The 10867-nt window shown below is 33.9% G+C and overlaps 1 protein-coding gene across 1 annotated transcript; it reads right to left on the bottom strand.

Annotated features, from left to right (window-relative positions):
• Positions 1–8648: 8648 nt before the first annotated feature.
• LOC108379838 (protein bunched, class 2/F/G isoform-like) lies at positions 8649–9358 on the bottom strand (the record flags this gene model as incomplete). The annotated part of the gene is made up of 1 exon (XM_017636191.1): positions 8649–9358. A coding segment is annotated over exon 1 (710 nt), but the record flags the coding sequence as incomplete, so codon positions are not given.
• Between the last annotated feature and the right edge of the window lie 1509 nt (positions 9359–10867).

Raw genomic sequence — 10867 nt, 5'->3', positions numbered from 1 at the left:
ATTAGAACATTGGATGAAAGCCTAAGCTATACAGTAGCGGGATTCATGAAACGTTGCAACGTTGTTGCAAATGTCGCATTTGTTGAAAAATTTTCCACCTTGCGACACAGCTGATTCCTTTTGTATGGAAACTTTCTTGCGACAATAGTTCTGTTGGCTATGCAAATGCCAGTAAAGCTGTTAACACATAAAGGGCTTGTGGCGTGTGGCAATTTTGTAGTTGCGTTCCACAGCCCTATCGTGCACGGCTTGTAATTATTTAATGAAAACGTCAAGGCAGGCGAAACAGTGTGGGCATTTTGGTACAATTGTCCCTTTTTGATACAATTTAGTTCACAATATACTTTCCTTCAATTTAAAACTTTTTGGTACAGTTTTTTGATGAATACTAAATATATGTAGCTCTGAAAATTCACAGCGGGAAACTTTTGTATTCTCTTTTTGTTTTGACCTTTTCGAATTTGCCTTTATAAGTTTTGAAAAAAGTGTTTAAAATGTCTTGAGCTATCAGCTTCCCTTCCTAGGCAAAGTTATAAAAAATATTTTCGATACAAAATCTTGAAATAAAATGTCGAAATCAGCAATAACAATGTTATAATGAATAGAAGTAATAACTTCGTTAATTAAAACAAGAGATTTTCTTAAATATGTAGTGCTTATCATAACTACGAAACTCATAAATTGGGCACGATTTGGCTATTTATTTTATTATTTTTTAATTTTTATTCTTTAACGAAAACTGTATAAATCCAAGAATAAATCTTTGCGCCACATTACGAAAAATCAGCAAGCTTTCATACAAATTCTAGCTTTTTATTTAAATTTTTGTGAAATTTTTTGAGTATGCAGTACCTCATTCAATTTTATATCATAAAGTGCAAGTTCAAAGTAGCTGGGAGTAACCGTTGATTTTTGGCAATCTTTTTTTACGATGTCAGTCATTTTCTTCCATGTGAAGTATGTTCGACGATTTTTTATATGGAGAAAATTATTGACACCTTCAACAAAAAAAAAAATCTTAACACTCAACGGTAAGCCGCAGCTACTTTAAACTTTTCTTTGTTATATTAAAATTGAATTGATTGAAAATAAAATTGCTTGAGTGGACTCTGCTCATGTACACATTCGCATTCGCAAAACATTCGTATCATTTGATGCGAATGCGAATGTCGAATGGAATGTGTAAAATGATGCGAATCATTCGCATAACGAATGCGAATGCAAATATTCGCAACATCCCTGATGTGTATGTAAGTATAAATAAATGTTTAGAGTATTTGTAGCTATCATGGACTAAGAATCGATTCACAAGAAGTAAACAAACGGATGTTAAAAGGAAAATACGCAATATAACAAAAGCAAAAAAAAAGTGGTAAATACTTTTATAAATAAGTGCGAACTTCAAAAAGAGGCAAAACTTGAGACTTTTTATGTTACTTTGGGTAGGGCAGCTACTAAATTGTGGTAAGTATTATTGAAAACAAGTTGAGTATCTGTACGTCACGAATTTTTTGCCATCATTATATGTATGTGTGTATTGCCTCTTTTATTTATTTTCTCAATTTCGCTTTAATTTCTATAGTTTCTTTTACTTTATGCTCCAAGTGTTTGCGAATATTTTGCGTTGCAATTTATTTGGGCTCCCGTTCGGATTGAACATCGCCAAAAATATAAAATGACATCATTCCTCTTTGATAATTATTATGTGGCGCGCGAAAAGAAGCCACTCAAAAGAAAAAAAGAAATGCGCGGTAAGTGTTAGTGGAGCTTTTTCTGTGTTTTTTTTTTTTTTGAACAAACAAACCCACACGCAAACCCATTTGGAGTGAGTAAGTAAACGAGTAATCGAACGAGTGGCTGAATGAGTCAGTGCCCTTTGTTGATAAAACACTCGAGGAACAAGCCTAACTACTTTATGGGGCTTTGCACTCCGCTTGCAACGCACACAAGCATAAACACATACAATCTTCAAAAATTCGTACAANAATTTATGCGCTTTTACATACAGATATGCTATGTTCATTAGGGTGCATCACCAAAAAAAAAAGTTGCAGGTTTTTCACTGAAATTGTAAAATATCTTTAAATTTATTATATTTAATTTAAAATATTTAGAAAAATATTAAGATTTACATGAGCTAGACCGATTTGAAAATACTTCCAAAAACCGCATTATTTTGATTCCGTTGATCGAATTCCGAAACACTTTTATGCTTAAACTCGTCTATGATTTGACGAGATGTGTACAAAAAAAAAAATATTTTTAAAAACTATTTTATTTTATTTATATTATAAAAACTCGATTTTTCTAGGTACTATATTTTCGAATGTGCCTAGCTCACGTAAATCTTTTTTATTGTTTCATAATATTTTAGCGGATGTTTTACTGCCGGTTTCACGAAAACAATTTAAGTGAAAAATTTAGTTTTCTGTCAGTTTCCATATTAAATTCAAATAAAAAAAATCACTTTCCACTTAAATTGCTTTCGTGAGACTGGCTATTAGAATACAATAAATTTTATAGTTTCGATGGAAAAACAGTATCGACTTGTTTTTTGGTATGGAGAGTGATGCACCCTAATGTGCATATGTATTTACTTATGTATATATGCATTTTAGTTCTCCCTTTGGATTCATTAATTTTCGTTGCTCAGTTCGGACGCCACATCTACATTTATGTATGCACATATCTAAAAGAAACAATCAGCGTGCACATTTGGCCTTGAACCTGAGCCAAAGTATTCGAGTGCATAATTTTTCGGTTTCACTGCATTGTTGGCACGTTTAAAATTTACGTACATACATAGCTTTTGTATTAGTAAATTTGTTCTTTACTTTTGTTCATCGCGGACCCCACGCTCTCGCATTTATGTATGTATATAAACTCACAACACTTGTAAAAAAAGGCGATTCTCTCTGGGGATAGCACACCGAACCGACATATCTGGAATGCTATAGATCCTCGAATAAGAAGGCCTACCCTAAGAGAACTTAACTCATAAATATGTGTGCCTGGACGCTTGCTTATTTATCGAGGGTTTGCTAAAGAATTGTCAAAGCAAGGTATGCACGTCCACTCACATCCTACCGGGATAGGTCACGGTGGGTATACCATGTGAAATCGCCAGGACTACCTATAATAGAGAACGCATACCGGTGCTTTTTACTCTAAAACCGCGCCTACGTACAAGGATGGAGCAGGTACAGGTATTTTTGGACCGAGAACCAAACTTGGCGAATGGCTCAATGGGCAAATAGCCTACGGTGTTTCAGACTGAAATAGTCACAATTCCAAACTGCGAAAAATTAAATCTTGAAAAGGGTTTGAAGGGCGCCAAAAATATGCCGGCCACCCTTTAAGCAGAACGGATATTATTTTAGAAAATAGAAATGACATCAGCCTACTTTCTGGGTATCTGACTAGGTGTGCGCAGAGAGTCGGAATGCCGGCTCTGCTTTGAAGATGATGAATTGATCCATTTGAAAGCTTCTTGGCCACATTGGGTTAGGGATCTCTCTTTACAAAAGATTTCTCAGATCGCAGTGTCTGTTGTTCTGTTACACCCAACAACTAACTAACTAACCTATGAGCAAAGGCCGGATTACAAAAAAAAGCAGCGCTTATGAACTAAAATATGTGAGTACTAAACACCGCAAAGGTCAATTAGTGAGTAGTCGTACGAGAACGCAAGTGGCATCCTTTATGTTATGAATCCACATTACGATCCTTAAGAAAAAATAAATATCAGTAAAAGTCGATGACAAACTCAAATTGCCCGACGGAAGGGGAATAAGGGTTTTAGTTTAGAATGCTTCCAAGAACTTTTCAAAGAGAAGGGTGTTAAAAATCAGTTAAAGGCATCGATAACAGATCCACCTACTCTAGAGTTTGCGGACTGTCTTCAAATATGTAACGAACGATTATTGCTTGCTTTTAAGCATTCGATAGTTTCTTTGCCAACAGTATAATTAATCACATACTAAACTTAGGAGCTAGACAGCTATACAACCATTTGCATGTTTTAAATAACTCTTTATGTCACATTTTGGAAACTACTAACGAGTGTCAACCATAATTAAGCAAAGTTTGAAAACATCAATCACGAAAAAAATAAAATTGAAAGCGCATTAAGTTCAACGCAGCCATTCAACTCATTTAAAGTCGCACCCCTACAACCATCATCCTGAAGGGGCCATTTAACTGCGACACACTGAGTGAAGAAGGGACACGTCATACTTATTAAATTTTTATTTTGATGCGCCACAACAAACGGCAAATATTTATAAACAACAGTTAAGTATATAGGGTGATTCAAGGGTTGACAGAAGAAATTGACAGAAAATAAAAAATCATTTGCCACTTAAACTGCTGGTGAAACCGGCTGTAAGTTCCTAAAAGTTAAAGGAAAAAAAAGTATTCTCCATCTAAACATTAAAAGGCAAAAATTTAATTACAAAAGAAAAAGATACATAAAATAACTTTCTAAAAACTAAATGAAATTAAAAATATATTTTTCTTTTTAAATCAATAAAATCTAAAATTTAAAATCCAATTAAATTAAAAAATTATCTTACAAAAGCATTGCAACTATCTTAGCCAGAATTCATCTGTAAAAAAATCTATGAAGTAAAATCATTTCGACAAATTTTGTTGCCTTTTATTTATAAAATAATCCGGTCTTATTGAATCACCCTGTATGTACATATGAACATAAAATACACACCTACTTATGTACATGAAAAGTATTTTCCTTGGGAAGCATGTACTTTGGGGAAGCATTAAAAAGTCACCAGCAACAAACTGCGTCGTGGATACGTGATTGAGAGGGTGGGGTGGTAAAAAAAGAAATGTAATGCGTAGAATTTATTTCGGAATGTTACGAAAGCCTCCGGTAGGGCTTTTGGTAGCATAAGCTATTACACAGTACAAAGCAATCATTTGCAACAGCACGATGACGAAAGCGTGCCAAATGTGTAAGTGTGGTGAATAAATTGAATATAGCGAAAAATACACTAACACATTTTAACTTTTGCCAAATTTAGATGACATCATTGCCAGTTTTATCAAAATTTCTTATTTATGCTACTTCCGCTATTTTTTCTTTCTTTTTCATGTTTTGATGTTATGAAGACAAAATATTTCTGTTTGTAGGTAACTATGGTTTTAGTCTTAAACAGTCTGTTTTTCTACATACATATGTACATATACATACTACATACATATACTATGTATCTATGTGCTTCAGTTGGAGCAAACAGCGAAACCATTTGCAACATTGTTGGTAGAAACAAAAGATATGCCATGCAGTATTTTGGTCTTCAACGGCTGCTCTAATTTTGCGCTTTGCAGTGTGTTTGGCTTCTTACTTGTGTTTTGAGTAAGACTCAACACTTTTATAAGCTTCATGCTTTTTAACTCAACTAAACTTTGTTTGTGAAGTGTATGAATTACCACACATTTACTTACTACGCAATAGTTATTTTCTAGGGAAGAAATTTGCAATTAACCACATGTGTTTCTTGGTATCGCAGTTTTTGTTGCGTATCATAAAATTATGCTGTGACTGTTGTAGGGGGGAAAAGGCCAACTTGGCACATGTAACAATGCAGCATTGAAATAAAATATGTTTTTTGTCAGATATGGGATTTTTTATGAAGTTATACGTACGTTTACTGGTGGAAAATGGGTTTAACGAGAGAAAAAAATCTTTCTGAGCTTACAATTAAAGTACGACGTCAATTTTAGTTAATAGAACGTATTTCACCTATATTTCAGACAAATCTGACCAAAGTTCGATTCAAAATGATCTCGAAGAAGGGCAAATCGTCGAAATTCTATGCCACAATTGCCACTTTTGGCAACTATGTATCTTGAAAGCTCTTTACCGTCTTTCGAAAGACGAATTGAAATATCTGCTAACGAGAAGGTCTTAGCATTATTATTATTTTCGCTTTTTAAAACAATATAAATTAATAAATAAATGAAAAATAAATAAAAAATTACAATATATTAAATGAAAATAAATCAAAAAATATTTTTATAAATTAAATGAAATTCAAAATATATATATTTTTTTCTTTTTAAAAGAAATAAATCTAAAAATTAAGTTAGAAAAACCAAAAAATGTTATCAAACAGGAGGAAGGTAGTATTTAAAAATTTAATAAGATAAAATTGTGTTTTTTTAATTATTATAACATAGTCATAAAATTAAAAGAAAATTAAATTAAAAAGAAGAGAATTAAAAAAATAAAATAGTATATAAATTAAATGAAACAAAACAAACATAATTTTCTTTTTTTATCAGTAATTATAAAAATTAAAAGAAAATGAAATTAACACAGAAAACCCAATTAAATGAAATAAATAAATTAATAAAATAAGAAATTAAAAATTGAATTAAGTTAAAAAAAATATTTTTCCTTTTAAAAAATAAAATCTAAAAATGAAAAGAAAATTAAACTAGATAAAAAAGAAAAATAATCAATAATTGTAAATAAAAAAATTAAAGAGGTCTCTAAGAATAAAATAAAATAAAACAAATACATTTATTTTTTCCACTAAAAACAATAAAATACAAAAATTTAAAGATAACGAAATTAGCGAAGGAAAAACAAATCAAATAAAAAAGAGAAGTGTAAAAGTTAAATGGAATTAAAAAAACATATAAATTTTGTCTTTTTAAACAATAAAATTAAAAAATTAGCCGAAAATTAAGCTAAAAAACGAAAAAAAAAAATTATTAACAACTTCCCTGTCCTCATACAATGCATTTTGTTAATGCCCCACGTCCAAAAAATATCACGTACCGTTCACACCAAAAAAATTGTCCGAAATTGTACACAAAAATGAGTCACATGTGACTCATGAACTTATTTCAAAACGCTCTCGTGAGTCACATATGACAGGGAAGTTGTTAAAGGAAGAAAGAAGTAAGTTTCTAAAAATTAAAAAAAAGGAAATATGTTTTTCCTTTTAAAATAATAAAATATACGAATTAAAAGAAACGAAACTCGAACTCGCCTGTGCTTTGCTCACTCGGCCATTGCGACTGTTGTAGCAACGAGCGCTAAATGACATACAAGTGCTATCCCTTAAAATAGCTTTTCACCACGAGTGTTGAATGAGAGAGGTTTTTTGTTGTAAGACTATTGTGCCAGAATAACAAAAGTCTTTCCAACTAACTTGCCGTCTGTCTTTCAATTGTCTTACGAAAGCCCTTGTACTTAGCCAGAATTGTCCNTTTTTTTTTTATTATTAGTAAATGTCTACCAGAGGAAGCACAGTGTAAAGCACTATCTACTCTGATCAGTGTAAAGTAAGGGACGAGGCGTAAGCCGATATAAAATCCATACGAAATAGAAAACTTTCAATGCCTTTAGTCGTGTGACTGATATACATACTAATTGTATTTGAAGCTTAGAAAAGCTCTTCAAGCCGCCTTCTTCATCGCTATACAGCGGCGATGGGAGCCGCCTTTCGCGCGGGAAAAGCTCTTTTGGGCTTTCTATACATTTTGTATGGGCGCGTGCAAAGTAAAAGCTCTCTCTGCACATCGCTGCTGTACAGCAATGACGACCAAAACGAAATTTTTTTGTTTTACTTTTCTATGTATATTACCATTACTAAAGCGGTTCAATAACCACTTTCAGCTTCATTTTGTCTAGCCCTTGAATCAAGTCAGGAAACTTAATTTTTCTTTTTCTATTTCTAATTATTATTTTCGTAAGTATTAAAATTTTATAAAAATATATTTCAACTAAATATACATACTAAATTCATGCTCAAACCAAACTTTCGTTGAAACTAAGGTTATTCACAATTTATGCTAGCAAGAAACTCTATTGCTTTTTTCTAATATTGAAGAAGAAAAATCTATTAAATTCAGATAGACAGAGAGCAAAATAATATAAACATGCAGAAAGTGAAATGTGGCTTCAACAAAAATGGGCGATTTCAGTGAAGAACGTGAAAGCACGTGAATGGATGAAGCTTTATGTACGCAGATCTATACAAAAACAACTGGATGAACCATATATGAGAAAACTATGAAAGAAAACCGCCAACCTGCAATCGTGTAAAATATGCACGTGAGCTGAAGTCGAATTGCATTCATGAATGGATTATTAATGCTTGTACGATGTAACCGATGCGGAAAGACAGTGTTCGAGTATGCAAGTGACTAGAAGCCAATTCAACAATAAAAGTGCATTCAGTTTTTGGTATGCAAATGAGCTCATCTCTTTAACAACAATAACAACCGTAATGCAACTAATAGAAGATGAAAAAATCGAACGAAAGAACAAACAGCCAATGCCGCCCCATTCAGCGTATGTACATAAATCATTTCAAATTTTTTGTTCATTTCGTTCGACTACTAATCGAATTCATTCAATATAGAAAAATGTGGTAGTATTGAATTGGCACACACACGACGCACGATGCAGTCAAACAATTGGCAGTCCGACTGACCTGTTCAATGATGCGGTCGGCGAGGTTGCAAACATCACAGCCGCTGCGGCTGCTGCATTCTTGGTGGTGGTGCCACTATTACCCGCCGTCGGCGTTGCTTCCAGAGATAGCGCACGTGGCACAATGCGACTTTGCTGCTGTTGTTGTTGTTGTTGCTGTTGTTGTTGTTGTTGTTGCTGCTGCTGTTGTTGGTTTATCATCGTAGGCATACGTTTGAAATTCGCGCCCAATGCTTGATCATAGCTGCACGACATTCTGATGGGTGTTGGCGCTGCTCCACCAACACTACCACCGACAGGTGTTTGTGAATCCGGCGAACTGCCATAGAAGGGCGAGTATGGATATATGCTGGTCATAGGACCGGCGCTATAGGCCGCGTGGATGGTAGGTGAAGTTGGCAGTTGGGGCGTTTGTTGACCACTTGACAAATGTTGTGGGCTATTGCCGGCACTAAGCGGTATCGGAATGGCACGACTAGTTGGGTAAATAGTAGGCGAGAATTGATCGATTGCTTCATCTTCGTCAACGTCTTCATCCTCGTCGTTGGCATCGTAGTTTTGCAAGAGCTTGTAACGATTGTGACCGAGCGCAAGATTTGTATAGATATTGGTGTCGGAACGGCCTTGTATCCAAGGTCCGGACACACTGCTATTCTCCAGCTCATGCGGCGAAGCGGTTTTCATATAGTAAACCAGCTGATCAGGCGCAAAATTGTTGTTATTGCCGCCGCCGCCATCTGTGTTGTTCAGCAAGAAAGCGCCACGATCATTGTTCGACATGTTGAGCAGCGTAGAGATGGCGGGCGTTATGTGCGGTGTGCTAAAAGCGCGTTTTCGACTACTGCTATGGTGCATGGCTTGCGAGAGACTGGAATAGCTGTACGGCATTTGGCAGATATGATGTTGTTGTGCAAATTTTTGATTTGACAAAATTGTTTTTTTTTTTTGTTTTTTTTTTTTTTTTTTGGTGGATATTTAATATAATTTTCGAAAACGAAAAGTAAAAGAATAGAAGAACAAAATCATCCAATTAGATAACTGAAATCAAATATACGAGGTTCATATATGTTAAGTGAAAGGCATGGATGGGTATAAGGAGCGTATTGGAATGTGTGAGGAAAAAGGATAAGGCAATTTTGGGGAAGGATACGAGATGGCAGAGGAGTATAAACGGTATAAAAGTGGGAGAAGAGCGCTGAAGGCAGCGACATAAATCGCAAATTTTTTAACAGTTTTGATTTTTCACAAGTATTTCTGCTACGAATAGGGAGTAAAATAGATACATACTTATGGATAAAAAAAATATAAATTTTTTGATTGCCAATATATTCGCTGATCTTTCTCTAGATTAACTTAAAACCTTACTTATATGCTGTTATACTAAATATACATTAACGGGGTTTCAGTTGGTGCAATCGACTATCAATACAGGTCAATTAGTATTGAGCTAGTAATTAGTTAAGTTATTAAAGGTTTTTTATTGACTGGATTAGTAAACTGTAACTGTTAAATTCCAAAAATGTAGCCTTTCTAACGTAGAGCATCCGATTACGCATTTCATTTAAGAATTTTAGTTTACTTTTGCCTTTTACCTTTAATTTTTTTAGTTTTAATTATTTTTTTTTTTTGAGAAAGTAAAACAGATAAATGTACTTTTGATTTAAAGTACCCAAAAAATCCCCAATAGTGCTGAAAAAAGCCCCAAAAGATTCAGAAAAGTGCCCAAAAAGCTCAGATGTCGTGAAAAATGCCTGCTGAAGCCTCGAAAAATTAACGCTGAAGATCTCGAAGAAAATTAAAAAAGTAAACACTGTCTCGGTATGCCGAAGTTGCTAGTACAAATCCCAGTAAACTAGATGAAGAAGTCTGATAAGAAGATGTGGTAATCTCCGAAATATCAGCTAAAACTTCTACTTTAGTGAATTATTGTTGTTTTTCCAAAAACTTTTCATTATAAACGGCCTCGGCGAACTAATGACCGACATATTTAAATGATAAGAGGCAACACTTTTCCACCCTGTTGAATGGTAACAGCATTGAAATAAGCAGAGGAGATGAACCTGAGCCCACCCGACAATAACGAGGTACCTACGAATAGCAACTAAACCTGGTGTAAGGTTATAAAAAAAGTTACACCAGAAGGATTAGCGGACCATTGGTCTTCTGTACATTTTTAAGGTTAGATAAATGCAATTTGAAAGAATAGTTAACACTATTACTTGCTGATATGACAGTTAATAAGTTCTCCACAAATATTGGTGTAGTTAGTGAGTAGTAAAACAGTTCTTAAAAATGGTTAGAGGTAACAAGATCAACGGAAATAAGGTCTATTGACACTATTTTGCATACTGGTGCGAAATAAAGTCAATTGACATTATTACCTTTTCAGAAGCGAAA

This window comes from Rhagoletis zephyria, unplaced genomic scaffold, assembly GCF_001687245.7.
Source record: "Rhagoletis zephyria isolate East Lansing unplaced genomic scaffold, Rhagoletis_zephyria_1.1 Rzeph_scaffold_17444, whole genome shotgun sequence".
NCBI lineage: Eukaryota > Metazoa > Arthropoda > Insecta > Diptera > Tephritidae > Rhagoletis > Rhagoletis zephyria.
The sequence above is the reverse complement of the archived record's forward strand: the minus strand, read 5'-3'. Positions and strand labels throughout refer to the sequence as shown.